The 16,401-nt window shown below is 47.6% G+C and overlaps 2 protein-coding genes across 4 annotated transcripts; both read right to left on the bottom strand.

The window, feature by feature from the left end:
* Positions 1-10,463: 10,463 nt before the first annotated feature.
* On the bottom strand, positions 10,464-11,677 carry LOC125524763. Its single transcript, XM_048689790.1, has 2 exons — positions 11,340-11,677; positions 10,464-10,824 (listed from the first exon to the last, which is right to left on the bottom strand). The coding sequence occupies exons 1-2, from the start codon at positions 11,557-11,559 to the stop codon at positions 10,670-10,672; spliced, it is 375 nt and encodes a 124-aa protein (XP_048545747.1). The 5' UTR covers positions 11,560-11,677; the 3' UTR covers positions 10,464-10,669.
* A 953-nt stretch (positions 11,678-12,630) lies between these two features.
* On the bottom strand, positions 12,631-14,742 carry LOC125522953 (N-(5'-phosphoribosyl)anthranilate isomerase 1, chloroplastic-like). 3 transcript variants are annotated; one of them, XM_048687993.1, is made up of 5 exons: positions 14,545-14,742; positions 14,324-14,386; positions 13,822-14,171; positions 13,567-13,727; positions 12,631-13,099 (listed from the first exon to the last, which is right to left on the bottom strand). In XM_048687993.1, exons 2-5 carry the CDS (start codon positions 14,379-14,381, stop codon positions 12,874-12,876), a joined length of 795 nt encoding a protein of 264 aa, XP_048543950.1. In that variant the 5' UTR covers positions 14,382-14,386; positions 14,545-14,742; the 3' UTR covers positions 12,631-12,873. The 3 variants fall into 3 exon arrangements, with proteins under 3 accessions (XP_048543950.1, XP_048543951.1, XP_048543952.1); XM_048687994.1 differs by having other exon boundaries at positions 14,324-14,383; positions 14,545-14,736; XM_048687995.1 differs by having other exon boundaries at positions 14,577-14,730.
* Positions 14,743-16,401: the final 1,659 nt, after the last annotated feature.

The raw sequence follows: 16,401 nt of genomic DNA, 5'->3' as shown, positions 1-16,401 counted from the left end.
TGGCAGTGGTATAATTCCTATTACCAATTTAGGGATCATTTTTATACTTCACAAAACTAAAATACAATGAGGAATAAAATAAAACAGAAAATAAATAAAAAGAAAAGGTCTAAACAAAAACAAAACAACAAAGAAAGAAAAGGAAGAAAGACCCCCCCTGCTGGGCCAAGTGGCCCAGCTGGCCTCCACTGGCCCAGCCGGCCGGCCCACTCCTTCCCCTTAACCCCCGAAACCCTAGCCGTAACCACCCGTCGCCCCACTCGCTCCCCCCCACTCCCCTCGACCCCCACTCCGCTCGATCCCCTTCCCCCATCTGGATCGAGGGAGCAGTCCCGAGCCCCTTCGACGCCAACCCCGTCGTCCCCCATCGGCAAGCGCTCGCCGGACCCCGTCGGCGCCGTCCCGTCGTCTCCCCCTCGCCTTTCCCCTCGCTCAAGATCGCGCCCGATCCCGACGCAGGAGCCATCCCCGACTGCGCCGCCGCCGCCCAAGAACCTCGCGCGCCTGATGCCGCCGCCGACGCTCGTCACAGGGCCTTCTCCCCGCCGCCCGTCTCTGGCTCGCCTCCCATCTCGCTCCTCTTCCCCGACCCGATCTGGATCGGGAAGGGGCAACGAGCCCGACGCCGCCCCACCTCTGAAGCCGCTGGACCTCGCCGCCACCTCGCCCCGAAGTCACCCCTCCACCCTGACGCTGCGTCGCCGGACCACCCGTCTTCGTCCTCCTCCACGACCGGCCTCTTCACGCCTCGTCGCCCCCTCTCCCCATCAACGCTGGTGAGGCCCCGGGCCTCTCCCCTTTTCTGCCTCGCCCCTCGCTCGCGGTCACCGCACGTCAGACTGCCCACGCGTGCGCCTGCGGTGAGCACGCGCCCTCTGCGCCGTCCTCGCCGTGCACCACCTCCCCGTGCCCGCCCACTGCGGCCGCTCGTTGCGCTCGCGTGCCCGTCTCCGTCTCGAACCGCCCCCGCCTTTGCTGGTCGTCGCGTCGCACGCCGCAGCGGCGCGCCCCGTTGCTGCCCTCCCGGCCATGCGCACACGCGCTGGCCTCGCCGGCCTCGCCCACCGCGCGCAGCCCTGGCCGACAGCACCTCGCCGCGGCAATCCCTCTGCCGCCTCCTCTGGCCCTGGCCGCCGGCGCCGGCGTGCGCCGTGCGTACCCAGCGCCCCTCGGGCGTGCGCCCGATCGAGCAGCGTTCGTTCGCCCGCGCCCGTTTGGCCCTATGGGCCACTGCCTAGTGGGGCCCCCACCCACGCCCCTGTTAAAAAAATATAATTAAAATAATTAATTAATTAATTACTTAATTAGTTAACTTAATTAGGTCTGTTAAATTAACCTAATCACTGTTTAAACTAATTAATCTATTTTAGATAAACTCAGTCAATGGCAGTGGGACCCACGTGTCAGCTTGACCAGTCAATGGTCAGAGTTGACTGCTGATGACATGCTGATGTCATAAATGCAATTTCGAATTAAAATAATATGTTAATCCTAGAAAATGATTTAAAACTTTAAAAATTAATATAAAATAATCCGTAGCTCGGATGGAAAAACTTTGTACATGAAAGTTGCTCAGAACGACGAGACGAATTCGAATACGCAGCCCGTTCGTCCGCCACACATCCCTAGCATAGCAAACATGCAAATTTTCCTCTCCGATTCATCTGTCCGAAAACGCGAAACACCGGGGATATTTTCCCGGGTGTTTTCCCCCTTCACCGGTATCACCTCATACCACGTTAGAACATGTTTAGCTCTGCCTATTGTCCTGATATGCACTTGCTTGCTATGTATTTACTGTTTCTCCCCCCTCTTCTCTTCGGTAGACCCCGTGACGATGCTGATGTCCCTGTGGTCGACTACGTCACAGACGACCCCTCTCTCTTGCCAGAGCAACCAGGCAAGCCCCCCCTTGATCACCAGATATCGCCTACTCTCCTCTATACTGCTTGCATTAAAGTAGTGTAGCATGTTACTGCTTTCCGTTATTCCTATCCTGATGCATAGCCTGTCCTTGCTACTACTGTTGTTACCATTACCTGCTATCCTACTGCTTAGTATAGGATGCTAGTGTTCCATCAGTGGCCCTACACTCTTGTCCGTCTGCCATGCTATACTACTGGGCCGTGATCCCTTCGGGAGGTGATCACGGGCATATACTATATACTTTACACAGTTACATTACTTATGATACTGTTCGGAGATGGGGGCTGAAGGGGCAGGTGGCTCCATCCCGGTAGAGGTGGGCCTGGGTTCCCGACGGCCCCCGACTGTTACTTTGAGGCGGAGCGACAGGGCAGGTTGAGACCACCTAGGAGAGAGGTGGGCCTGGCCCTGGTCGGCGTTCGCAGATACTTAACACGTTTAACGAGATCTTGGTATTTGATCTGAGTCTGGCTACTGGCCTATACGCACTAACCATCTACGCGGGAGTAGTTATGGGTATCCCGGCGTCGTGGTATCAGCCGAAGCCTTCGTGACGTCAGCGACTGAGTGGCGCGCGCCGGATTGGAACGTAAGCCTGCTCTTGTATTAAGGGGGCTAGTTCTGCTTCCGGCCGCATTCGCAACGTGCAGGTGTGCTAAGGGCGATGGGCCCAGACCCCTGTGCGCTTAGGTTTAGACCGGCGTGCTGACCTCTCTGTTGTGCCTAGGTGGGTCTGCGACGTGTTGATCTTCCACGGCCGGGCATGACCCAGGAAAGTGTGTCCGGCCAAAGGGGATCAAGCGTGTTGGGGAATGTGGTGCACCCCTGCAGGGAAGTTAATCTATTCGAATAGCCGTGATCTTCGGTAACAGGACGACTTGGAGTTGTACCTTGACCTTATGACAACTAGAACCGGATACTTAATAAAACACACCCTTCCAAGTGCCAGATACAACCGATGATCGCTCTCTCACAGGGCGACGAGGGGAGGATCATCGGTTAGGATTATGCTATGCGATGCTACTTGGAGGGCTTCAGTCTACTCTCTTCTACATGCTGCAAGACGGAGGCTGCCAGAAGCGTAGTCTTCGAAAGGACTAGCTATCCCCTCTTATTCCGGCTTTCTGCAGTTCAGTCCACATATAATATCCTTATTCCAGTTGATACCAATGCATACATATGTAGTATAGCTCCTTGCTTGCGAGTACTTTGGATGAGTACTCACGGTTGCTTTCTCCCTCTTTTCCCCCTATCCCTTCTACCTGGTTGTCGCAACCAGATGTTGGAGCCCAGGAGCCAGATGCCACCTTCGACGACGACTCCTACTACACCGGAGGTGCCTACTACTACGTGATGCCCGCTGACGACGACCAGGAGTAGTTAGGAGGATCCCAGGCAGGAGGCCTGCGCCTCTTTCGATCTGTATCCCAGTTTGTGCTAGCCTTCTTAAGGCAAACTTGTTTAACTTATCTCTGTACTCAGATATTGTTGCTTCCGCTGACTCGTCTATGATCGAGCTCTTGTATTCGAGCCCTCGAGGCCCCTGGCTTGTAATATGATGCTTGTATGACTTATTTTATTTGTAGAGTTGTGTTGTGATATCTTCCCGTGAGTCCCTGATCTTGATCGTACACGTTTGCGTGCATGATTAGTGTACGATTAAATCGGGGGCGTCACAGGACAGGACAGGCGAGCCGCGCATCAAGTGGGCGTCCAAGGAGGAGGAATGCCTCGCCGAAGCATGGAAAGTCATCTGCCTCGACCCGACGACCGGCACGAACCAGAGCGTCGACACGTACTGGGACCGCATCAAGGCCGAGTTCGACGAGCGCAAGCTCGTCGACCCCTACTTCAAAGGCGTCTACATGCAGCGCGGCTCCAAGGCGATGGCGAACCATTGGGGGCGTATCCAGGGGGCGTGCAACAAATGGCGTGGGGTCGTCGAGGAGGTCGCGGCTCGCCCGGAGAGCGGCGCCAGCGTCGAGGATCAGGTATGCCACGCCGGCCTCCCGCCTCTCTTCGCTGTGTACGCGCGCTAACTGTTTGTCCCTCCGCGCAGTTGCTGCACATGTTCACCCTGTACCGGCAGAGCAACAGCGACGCCGAATTCAAGTACCTCCACGTCTACAAGCGCATTGACAAGTGCGAGAAGTGGGCGGAACTCCGGCGCACCCTCGACAAGGCCAAGGAGACCTACAAGCCGGACGCGCCGACTCCTGACGCATCGGAAGGGCGGCCGGACGGCAACAAAGTTGCCAAGAAGGGGAAATACGCCGACGCGGCCACCGCTTGAGTGCATGAGTCTATCGAGCACTGCCTCATCGACGCGCAGGCCCGGGCCGTCCTTCGTGAAGAGAAGACCGAGGCGCGGTGGTCGGCGTTGATGTCGAGCAGCGCCATCAAGCTCGACCTGCTCCGGACGAACGTCGCCGCGAAGAAGAGAAACACCGACCTAGCTTTCCTGCTGGGCGGGGCGGACATGCTCCAGAGCACTGACGAGGCGGTCAAGGCGTGGTACTTGGCGGAGCGTGGCCTCATCCTGAACCAGCTTTCCTCGACAAGGCCACCGACGCCGACGCACACGCCGCCGCCGACGCCGCCGCCAAGCCCGCGTGACGACGCCTCCACGACGCCCAGCACCACCGAAGCCGCGCCGCCGCCGCCCAGCGCAGTGGCTGCTCCGACACCGCCAAGCCCGCGCACGCCAACTCCGCCGACGCCTGGGGCAGAGCCCGCCGAGTGATGCGCACGCGAACTTCTGCCGCTCTATTTTTTTGTACGCCAAACTGTGGCTTGCGATCGCCCGACTTGTGACGCCTTTTGTGAGCGGGAACGACTGAGTTTGAATTTTTCGCGTCCTGGGGGCGGCGCCTGGGGGCGTGACTGGGAGCTAGGTCGCCCCAGGGGCCGAATTAGCGCCGGTTCGTCCCCAGACCGCCCCTTCTTAGCGCCCTGGGGGCCGAACGGCTGAGCATCTCCTGCGGTGTTGAAGCTCGTTGGGAAAGAGCGCGTGACTTTTAAGTTTTAATACTACTATATTTATTTATTTTAATAATAACCCAGAATTATCTGGGTGATGTGCGCACCCACTGACAGAAATGAGGAGTAGTACAGAGTAGCTTGATTGGTGTTGTTTTCTGGCTAATCTGACGTCGGCCTTCCTTTAGTTAGTTATTTAACATTTAACGATTAAGTTCATTGACACGTTCTGTATTTTATTAACAAAGTAAAAGGTCCATACAACATCCCAGACAATTGTACAGTACAGCACACATTTTGCAGTCGACCGAGACTTCGTTATTCTTACAACATACATTTTGCGGTCGGCCAACAGTACATTCCCTATATAGTTTCATTTCTTTTGGAGAGATCAAGGCGTTCATTTCCTTGCATTTTCACTTCGTTTGTGTTTCCCACAACTTGTAATGAGGTTTGCAGATGCCCCTTTGCAACAGTTGGTGTTGAAATTGCGGTTGAACCCTGATTGTGCATGGCGTTTTGGCTATGGAATTGTTCAGTTTCTAGCTAAAAAAAATATTCACTGTTTCTCAGCCAACTGAACTAATTTTATTATTTACAAAGAACCAACGGTTTATCCAACTGGAATAAGTAACATACATGCTATGTTGGATTTTGTCTACCAATCTTGGTGTTGCTCGCTTAATCCATCGATTTCTTGTGTGATTCCATCCGTGGAATTTGTTGGGCTAACTTGGTTTGTTTCGAACAGTTGGCTTTGTGTGTTCGTTAGAAATAGGAAGATGCAATTGAAAAAAGAGAAACGAAATAGGAAGAAGTAATTGGCCAAAAAAGGAGGAATTTGGGATGGATAAACACTCGCGGTAATTTCTCAAGAACATCACGGAGTCTCGTATAGTAGTCTCACATTTGTTGTGAAACGACATCATCTCTTGGGTGCCAAGCCCTCCATAGAACTAGCATAATTTTTTCCCTCATCTAACCTGAGCAAATACTCAAGCTTTGCGAGACCCAATCCGGGGAGAAGGGCATGATAGATTTGTCCTCCGGCAGTTTTCATATTTTACTCAATTCCTCTCAAAGAGCTCGTTGTTTTATGTAGACAACAGTAGCACGGTGTGCGTTTTCTACAGCAACATCACATAAGTTGCATATACCATCCAATTCAAGAGTCCTCTTGTGCTTGTTGTCCTTCGTAGGGAGAGAATTAGTGGCAACCCTCCACGTGAAGATACAAATTTTATGTGGTGCCTTAGCCTTCTAGAGTAGATTCCATAAGCTCTCCCTACCAAGGATTTTTTTGAGGAGCCTTCGCTGGATCCACCCTGCAAAGAAATTCCAAGCTGATAAGGACTCCTAACCGTGAAGATAACGTTCTTCTCATAATTTCTATTGGTTTTGGGGGAAGTTTGTTTTGTATATTTCTTCCGCGTCAAAATTATAGAACAATTGGTCAATGATCTGCTCGTTCCATGCATTTGATTGCGGAAGCAACAATTGGTTTACCCATCTTAGCCGGCATATATTCTTCATGGATTGTATGGAAAGGCCGGACTGCCGAGGTATCCAGTTGTCCCCAAGAATTTCGATACTCTTTCCATTCCCCACTCTCCATAGCACTCCCTTTTTCAGGAGTTCAAGCACATATTCAATTCCTCGCCATACGGATGATGCATCAGAAGTGAAGACCGTGTCCAAAGAATTTCCTTTTGGGTAATACTTTGCTTTTAGAACCCTAGCATTATGACTGTCAAGTCTTTGGACAAGTTTCCATGCTTCTTCTGCGAAAAGAGCTTGGTTGAAAATACGGATATCATAGAACCCCAACCCACCATCACGCTTTGGTTTTGTCATCTTCTCCCACAACATCCAGTGCACTCTTATTTTTTCCCTCTTCATCCCCCCACCAGACGTCTCGCACCAGCTTCTTATATTTCTCACAAAAGCCCGCCCTCATTTTAAATATGCTCATGGTATGAGTAGGCAGGGCTTGAGCAATAGACTTGACCAAAATGTCTTTTGCCCCATAGGACATGAATCTTTCTGCCCAGCCTACAAGTCTTTTTGTGAACCTCTCGAAGATGGGTTGGAAATGAGAATCCTTCATCCGGTCTTCAGGGGTAATAAGACCAAGGTACTTCTCCTCAAAGCTAATCCGGTTGCAAATGATATTAAAGGGAAGCGGAAGTTGCATGATGTTAATATGCAGTATACTAACCTGCCTCGCCATGTTAATGTGGTTGGCTGGACTAAGCCGCCTGAGAATCACCTAAATATCAATGTTGACGCTTCTTTCATCGCATGCACGAGATTAGCTGCGCTGGGAGTGGTTGGCAGGGATAGGTTTGGTGATATTGTCTTCTCAATGGGTTCTTGTTTTCATGGATGCTCGGATGCAGAGGAAGCTGAAGTCCAGGCCCTATCTTTTGACCTCATCCAGGCTCGTAAACTAGATTTGAACCAAGTGCAGCTCAAGACTGATTGCATCGCCATAGTGGCCTTTGTGAATGATAGTAGTACTGTTAGCAGGCCAGCTGGTGGGCTTGTTATGAGAATTCTAAGCATATGATCAGGGAATTTGGAGCTTGTTTTGTTTTCGAAGTCCATAGAAAGAGCAATGTGACCGCGCATGAGCTTGCTGCCTATGCTAGAGTAAATGGGGATTTCTTTCTATTAGCTGTCACAAGTTTTGAAGCATGTAATTGCTTGGTAAGTTTTGAAGCATGTAATTGCTTGGTTTATGATATAGACGAAGCTCTCACTTATCCTCAAAAAAGGAGGATTTTTTAAGAGGACGCAAAGCGGAAAGCGCCAGGGTTATATACTACATGTACCGATAAGTAACTCGGTATCCCTTCTAGACGCGACGAACTGGCTGACCAGTACTACCTCCTCTAGCTTGAGTTTTTTTCTCTGTGTTTTTCTTATCGGTTTTCACTATTTGCATCGGTTTTCTTTGTTTTTTTTCTTTTTCATTTTTCGGGTATTTTGGTTTCCTTAGTTTCCCCCCTTCGGTTTTCACCTGTATTTGGTTTTCTTCCCGGATTTTTTCCAACACATGTCTACTTTTTCATACACATCGTATATTGTTTATACATCAGAAAGATTTTTTATACACATTTAACATTTTTCAAATACATGATTAACTTTTTTCAAATATATGTTTTAATGTCTATTTTTTCACACACATCATATTTTTCATATACATCTAAAACATTTTTCAAATACATGTTTTCAACATTTTTTGGATACATCCTAACGACTTTTCAAGTAACGTTGAAATATTTTTTGGAGGAAGCATTTTCTTAAACTATGTGAACCTTTTTTTTAAAGTTGTACATAACATTTTTTTAAATGTCACAATTTTTTTGAAAGGTGTGAACATTTTTTCCAAATGCATTGTCCATTTTTGGGATGGTACAAAACATTTTTTATGAATTACACAAACATTTTTTATGAATTACACAAGCATTTTTACAATGTTTCTTAAAATGTCACATACAATATTTCAAAATGTGTGAACACTTTTAAAATGACAAAAATCAATTTTTTGAATGCTATCAACCATTTTTTAAAGTACTCTAACAATGCTTTTAAACCACGTTAAAAAATTGAACTCAGTGGTTTTTTAATGTTTTTAAGTAATTTTAAGTATTAGAATATGTGTATTTAGAATTTTTTTTGTTTCAAAAATATGAAAATAAAAAGAAAGAAAAATGAACAAGGTGCTACTTGGGCCACCCAATAATAGCGCTGAGAGGGCACCTTTGAGGCAAGACATCCTTCGGCCTTGCAACAGGCAATACATAGCCGCTCCCAATGCAAAGAGACCCGAATCCTATTTGACGCCTTCTTTGGTACACGGCGCCTGAAGACGTGTGGAATCAGATGGCCCATCTATACTTTGTAGTGAGAGAAGCTGGTCCCGGTTTTGGAAAGCTTCTTTAGGCCCTCTTTGATTCGTAGGATTCTCAGAAAACGAGAATGAGAAAAATAAAAGATTGGAGTAGCATGCCCATTTGAATCTTATAGGATTAGCATAGAGTGTTTGATGCCACAGAAAAAATAAAGGAAGTTAAAAAAGAGGTTTGAGTGGATGCTAGATTTCCATAGAAAAAATTCCTATAGAATTTAATCCTATGAATCAAACGACCAATGCAGGAAAGTTTCCTAAGGATTCTTCCAGAAATCCTATGAAATTCCTTTGAATCAAAGGAGCCCTTAAAAAAATGTGGATTCTGAGGTAGGGAATTTTATTTTTTGGCCAGAACTGAAGTAGGGAAGTTTCATATGAGGATGGCTGTTAAAGATAGATTTTCTAAGGAATCTTGGAATCTAGTCAATGTATATGGTGTAACCAGTCAAGAAGCAGGCAGTAAGCTACGAACACTAGAAGAAGGTGGTCGCTCATCTTGAGTCACTCAGCTAAAGACCTAGTTCAACTAGAACAGTAGGGAAAACGGAGAGGCCGCACTCCGTAGCTTTGGTCGTCGCACTCTAATCCGCTGAAAGTAAATGATGAAATTAGACAAGCTGAAAATGCAAATAAAAGTCGGTCGGTTTTTTTTACTTGAGGCGGCAGACTTGGAGATCCCTACTACCGTTAGAGATTAAGGAGAAAATAAGAAAACAAGTGTTGGGTAGGCTTGAACTGAATTTCGAATCCTTAGTAAAGTTGATGCCATGCAATGGACAAACAACTCTGGCACAAGGCTAACAAGATAAGAAGACACAGGCCAGGATTGTTCAACTACACATGCACGGAGATAAGGTAATAAAATTATCAAACATTTGCTCATGCCATAGCCGAGGAAACAAGATAGCGGTAGACAATTTAGAGTAGCAGCAGCAGGGTACAACAGCTAAGGGAAGGACAAAGCTTGGAAACCTGATGAGAGCAACCGGTATATTGAATGAACATGATCGATAAGGGCTAGTAAGTCAAGCGATCCCGGTCATCATGAATATCCTCTGCAATTGCTCCATGAATTCACATGATGTAAAATGACCAGTTCAGTTCAATATTTATACCTTTATTTTTATTTTGAAAGATGTAGCCACAGAATAACTTGGCACTATTCCTTATTCCAAGCAAACTGATCTTGACAGACAGTATTCATTTCACTGTTTTCACATAGCCTCTAGTAGTACTGCCCGATCCCATTTGTCCCAATGGCATGACATATTGGCATGTGACAAGCGTAAAGTGTTTTGCAGAGGTGCCGCTCTGATTTTTCGTGCCATAGATGACTACCATGCTCCTGTTATCATCCAACCTGTCACGCAAACTGAGATTGTCGCTGCAGACAGTTAATACTGCTGTGCAAATATGTAACTGAAAACAATGCTTAAGATGACAGCCCGGGAGATGACAAACTTTAGTGCCACAATCGTGCCCTTTAGCATGCCTAAGCACTAGGCGACAAAAGAATGCCTAGCCTAAATCATGGTAGACAAGCGCTAGGCAGTGGCAAAATGCACAATTAACACCCCTAGTGCCTTTTTCCTTGCTAACTATATACCTAGATAACATTTAAATTTCATATAAAGAAAGAATGTAAGGTAATATAAACAATGTATAGGCGGAATGTACATATAGAACATCCAGTTTCCAGATAATGCAAGAAAGCTAAAGAAGAAGAAATCATGTTGGCAGATGCTGCCACTCAGACACAAGGAAAAAATACACAATCAGCAGACCACTATTTATGTGGGGAAAAAGTAGAATCACAAGAGCACAAGGGACAGATAACGAGCCAGGTATTTAGTCATCGTATGAAGAGTGAGGAGCAGCAGTACAGCCAACATCAAATGGATCCTCTGATCCACAACAATGCCAGTACTGGAGCACTTTGCCTGCACCCGGCGTATCCATGGTCCCACCAGAATGGACACTTTCAAATTTTCTCTTTGTTTCCCCTGGAGTGGCAGAAATGAACCATTTAGTTCTATGTAGGTCTCGAGGACAAAACAATTCAATCAGTATGCCTGTCCAACCGAAATGGTAAAAGCGAGCTCCTGACGACTTCGCCGATAACCACAATCCACAAGTCATAAAGTTTTCTAAGCAAAATGCTAGTATCTCAAGACCATAGAAGGCCAGCTAAAGCTACAAGAATCGAACAAAACAAGATCGGCATCCCATCTTAACCCTTATGCAAGCAGTTCTAACAAAAACTCTAAAGTTGTAGTACTATTAAAGCTGCGACAAGTAATATTGATCGGAGGGAGTAGATAAATTTGAGAACTCCTCGCGGAAGATGTCACATTTAGTCCGGATCATATGGACGGCTACTGATCACTCGCGAATCATGGTTTGGAACTCACTGGACAGTACAATTCATTTACAAAGACAGGGCTATTTGGTAGATGAATCCTCACCAGCTACTGTGTCTGAAGATAAGCAGGTAGCCATGGGAGAGACGATTTCTCACCTCCAAAGTGGGCCGTGTGGTAGCGGCATGACGAAGGGTGATTCGCAGCCGGGTCGTACTGCTTCTTGCAATTCTTGCAGGTGCGGAGCACGGGGCCGCCCACGCCTCCTACGGCGACCGACACCGACGGCCGGAAGTGACGGCGGGGGTTGATCTGGGAGGCGGGGAAGGGCCGGCTGGGTGCACGAAGAAGCGGCACACGCGCGGGTGGTGCGGCCATGGGCGGCGCCGGCGCGGCCACCCAACTGTCTGCGGGGTGGGCTGTGGGGAGGGGACGGTGAAGGCGGAGATAGAGGAGAGACCTGGACGACAGTGAAGGCCTGGACGCCGACTGAATTTGTTTTTCTGTTTTATATACAATGTGTTACTACAAATTAGTACTCCCCTCCGTTCCAAAATACTTGTAGTTTCAGTTCAAAATTCTATGGAGTGCTCATTTTGATACTTTTGAGACAAAGTACTCTTCCGTTCATAAATACAAAACGTTTTAGATATTTCAATATAAATTACATAACCATCGCAAAAAAATAAAATATAAATTACATAAGGACTGAAATAAGTGAACAAACACACTAAAATGTGTCTATGCATATTTGATTCACAAAAAAGTAGAGTCTTATATTTGTGAACGAAGGGAGTAAATAACAGGCAGTGTTGATGACAAATTGTTTCCCCAGTGTGGTCGCCTTGATCGGGGGCACGAAAGCCAACCTTGTTTTCGACCCTTGACCCCTCTGCACCACAAAATGAAAGGAGGAGGTCTTGATGGCTCGAGGTTGAAACAAATAAGTTAGGGCATCTCACTATCTTTGTTACTAAAGTGTTATAAAACGTCTGCAAATGTCTGTATAGACGTCGTTCGGACTTTTTTTGCAATCCAATGCGATACTGCATACGGATGAGTTTCATGCGCCCGAGTTCCTGCAAACCGGCCACAAACTAGGGAAAGGTTTTGGGGGAGTCCAGACCTCCGCCAAGGACTCCGACAACCCGGACCACTCAAAAGTCCCTCTCCCGGACTAATCATCCACGCTAGATCTTTTTTCGCGTTAAACATAATGCCCAAACTTTAACATGCCCATCTTAACAATGAAAGATCTAAGATACCCCTTGGATGATCATCGTGCCCTCTGCTGCTGCTCACAAGGCCACAACCGCCCCACTCTACCTCTACTATAAGTGGCAAGGAGACACTATGAACCCATCCCCTCAACGTTCCGTTCCGTCCAGTCAGCCCCTCAGGTGGTGCCTGTGATCAGGCGATAATGTTGCTGCAGTCAGGAAGAATGCATGGCGACGAACATGAGAAGACTTGCATTTACACTTGCACCATCTTACCATCTTAACTGGTAAAATGGCAGAACAGGTCAAATGGTACAATCAGACAAGCATAGTTAGAACTCAGCTTCAAAGTTATTTATTGCTGGTTCAAAAAAATGTTGTTTATTGCTATCATTCAGGACAACTTATTTGCAGATGTCCACAAACTGAAGCAAGAAGCTATAAGCCCGGGGAAGTCTAAATAGAGACCTCATCAGGAACTTAAGGATTGTACGCTTCTCATGAAGGATGATATTCTCTCCGGGTCCTTGCTTATACCGTCAGGAGAGCATATTCCACTGCTAACATCCACACCATTTGGTTTTAGAGCGGAAGCGGCTTGACAAACATTGTCCGCATGAAGGCCTCCTGCTAGCAGCCAGCCGTTCTTGCTTTTCACCGACGGCATTTGGAAATTCTCCCAGTTGAATCCTTTGCCGCTGCAAGCAAATACGGATCAAATTAATCAGACCGATATGTTCCACATCAGTACATGCTTATAGTTCCAGGCGATGAAAATTTACATAGCAGTAACTATTCATTCCAAAAGTATGAAGGAAAAATATATTTTTTGAGAGTATATCCAACACACGCATTAGTACATTTTGCAGAGGCATGAGGGCCTTACTTGTCACGGCACGGGTCACACGCTTTGCCATTGAAAGTTTGAAACACAACTGTGAATTATGTTTAAAGATGTCACAAAATGCCTATCCTTTAAACCAAATCCCTGCTACTCAAACTACTAAAGCACAAAAGACATCATTGTAAAAGAAAATATTGATATTCTTTGGTGAGTAACTGCTAAGTTAGATAAGAGCTTCACTAGTCTCCGCTGTTAACTAGTACAACAACAAACATCAAGGATATTAGAGAGTACGACAACCGAATGAGCAACATTATGTACCTTCCACCCTCTGCACTATCCACCAAAAACCAGTCAATGCCATATTCTTCATTGGGAGGAGAATTGATAAGTTTTCCATCCGCGTCAGCATTAAGAACATATACAATTCGATTGTTCTTGGCAAGAGCAGGAACTAGTGCTCGAGAACTATCTCCATGAAGCTGTGTAAAAGCAACTGATCAGTAAAGACTAGCAAAACAAGCCACTGTCGTTCTACCAAGTAGTAGAGATTAGCAGCAACCAGGGAGAATGTACCTGAATAAGTTGAAGGTCGCATGAATCGGATACTCTTAAGATGGTCTCTTCGTCATCATCGACAAACACACCAACAGCTTCAGCCCCATATGACTTTGCTACTCTGGATATTTCCTTCGCTTCCGACAGTTGGACAGACCGTTTGGACTTAGGCCAAAGAATCATCCCAATAAGTTTAGCTCCAGCCTCTGCAGCGACTTCTGCATCTCTGGCAGATGTGATGCCACACATTTTGACTACGGGCTCGTTTCTCTCCGCACCCTCTGCACTGGATGCCAATGAAATGGAAGCACTAGCTCGTTTGCTGGACGAATGTTGCATTTTAACCAGTGGCAACCCTGGGCGCCGCCCTAAACAATAAAATGAATGAGAGAATTGAGCGCGGCTGATAATCCTAGTGGCGCAGTTGGCAGTTCCAATTTCTAATGCTACGGCCAAACAAGTGCCTAAACAAGGCAGGATGAACGACTAAATGAACAGCGAAGGGCCAGAAAAGGCTCACATTTGTTTGCAGGTGCAGCGACCCGCAGCGGCTGCTTGGTTGAGAACGCCGTCGCCATCGCTGCTGCGCAGCACAATCAAAGGAACATGAAAGGTTTCGAGTCAGACAAACGGCGTACAGCAGCGGGCAGAACGCCGCGGCAGAGGCATTCTGACGAACAGGTCGCGTGCGCCCTGGATGGCTGGAGGTTTCTTGCAGAAACAGGGGGCGGACGAGCGAACCTGGGGAGGGGCGAGCAGGAACGCGCGGGCACCTGGTTGGGCGAGCTGCAACGGCGATGCGAGCAGCTCCGGTCTGCGGTCTCTCCACGGCGTGGACGGGCGACGAGACGGGGGGTAGAAGACGAGGGAGGATGGAACGGAGCGGCCCCGTCCAGCCGCCGCCACATCTGTCTAGAGAGCCTCGCTCACCTACCGCTCACGTGGTTGAAATCGTCCAACGATCAAAATACATTTGCGTACTTAGATATAAACTTAGATATAAAAATATTAATATATACAATAATAAATTAATGACATTAGATTTATTATCGAATGTATTTTCTCATTATATAGATTTGTTATGGTAAATGTTTATATTATCTTCTATAAACTAGATCAAACTTGATGAAGTTTGACTTCAGCCAAATCTAATATGCAAAGTAAATAAAAGAAAAAAAGTACAATCTACTACAATCACGTAGCAGAACTTGCCTCTGTTTCAGAAACATGTACAGCAGCCGTGACAATAAATTTGTCTTCACAAACACGTAGAGTTATTCTGTGTGGGCAGCCTATTTCTTTTCTTTCTTCTTTTTGAAATTGGGTTAGTTATCCTGTTTGGGCAGCCTATTACTTTTCTTTCTTCTTTTTGAAATTGGGCTAACCTATTTCTAGCCATCATTTCCAGTACAGTAATAAAACCAGTGAGTAGCTATTTGTAAGCTGCCTAAAAACGAATTTGTGTTAAATCAATTTTGGGCGAAGCGGCAAGATCGAGATGAAGGCGCCGAGGCGAGCACCAGCAAGGCACGGGAACGTCGGCAAAGCCAAAGCGCGAGCGACCCAGAGCCGAAGACGACAGCAGGTGGCCAACATTGAGCAGCGATGGGACGAAGGGGAATCGGGCTGAAGAAAGAAAACGCATCAGCATTTAGATTTTATAAACCGGCTCACAAAAGGGATTTACCCTGAAAACAAATAGCATCGACCGCTGTCTGCTTGTGTTCTCTCTTCTCATCCCCTTTCTTCAACATCACCCACAAAAAACATCACCAAGAAACTTGTTGCCTTTCGGTTCAGACTCGTTTCACCCAGTTTGTACAAACAATTAAACATCACAGCAAGGTAGTGTCACGCCTGCAGATGCTGCTAATGCACCTGCAGCGGACTAACCAAGTGCAGTTCAGTTATCTGAACCTACAACTCACTGTTGGGCTCGGTCGAGTGCGTGTGTGGGTTTGTGATTGGGCTGCGGCCTTGTAAGGGTGGCCCAGTGAGGCAGCTACATATGTACGGCTCACAAGACGAAAGAGGCAGCGAGTGTTGATCGAGTCTTCCTTTCCCTTCTCCAAGCCTCTCATCTACTCTGTTCTCTCCTCCCTCATCTCCAATTCTAGATCGGGATCCGCCTGGGCATTACAGTGGTACTCAGAGCCTCCACAAATCCACCAGAATTTTTTCTCCGATTGGCCGCCGCTGCTCGCTAATCCTCCTGATCGAGCGGTAACATCCATCGAGCTAGGTGCGAGCCGCCCCGGCGAGCTCGCTCAAAATCCTACTCGGGGTTCGCCTCGATTCGGAGCGCGATCACGGCGCCGTCCAAACCCTCCGCCCAGACACGCCGCGTGCTGGACGCGATGACGAAGACGACGGACAAGCTTCAGACCTTGCTCGAGTCTGTCATCCGCCGCCTCAACGCCAACCAGAAGACAGCGGACGAGCGTCACCAAGCCCAGGTCGCCTACAATGACCAGGTCTCCAACGAGCTCAAGCATCTGGCCAAGCAGATAAATGTGACGTAAGCGGATGTGGACGAGGCCCGCAAGTCCCCTCCGCCGCTCGACCCAGGCACATCCGCGACGGGAACGACACCGGCCT

Source organism: Triticum urartu, chromosome 7 (assembly GCF_003073215.2).
Source record: "Triticum urartu cultivar G1812 chromosome 7, Tu2.1, whole genome shotgun sequence".
NCBI lineage: Eukaryota > Viridiplantae > Streptophyta > Magnoliopsida > Poales > Poaceae > Triticum > Triticum urartu.
This window is presented reverse-complemented; position numbering and strand designations above follow the sequence as displayed.

Excerpts from the sequence above, each read along its gene's own strand:
- LOC125524763 (XM_048689790.1), bottom strand. The coding sequence starts at position 11,559 with ATGGCCGCACCACCCGCGCGTGTGCCGCTTCTTCGTGCACCCAGCCGG. Across the intron at positions 10,825-11,339 it reads CCACACGGCCCACTTTGGAG|GGGAAACAAAGAGAAAATTT; the intron begins GTGAGAAATCGT and ends CTGCCACTCCAG.
- LOC125522953 (XM_048687993.1), bottom strand. The coding sequence starts at position 14,381 with ATGGCGACGGCGTTCTCAACCAAGCAGCCGCTGCGGGTCGCTGCACCT. Across the intron at positions 14,172-14,323 it reads CGCTGCACCTGCAAACAAAT|GGCGGCGCCCAGGGTTGCCA; the intron begins GTGAGCCTTTTC and ends TTTATTGTTTAG. Across the intron at positions 13,728-13,821 it reads GCGACCTTCAACTTATTCAG|CTTCATGGAGATAGTTCTCG; the intron begins GTACATTCTCCC and ends GCTTTTACACAG.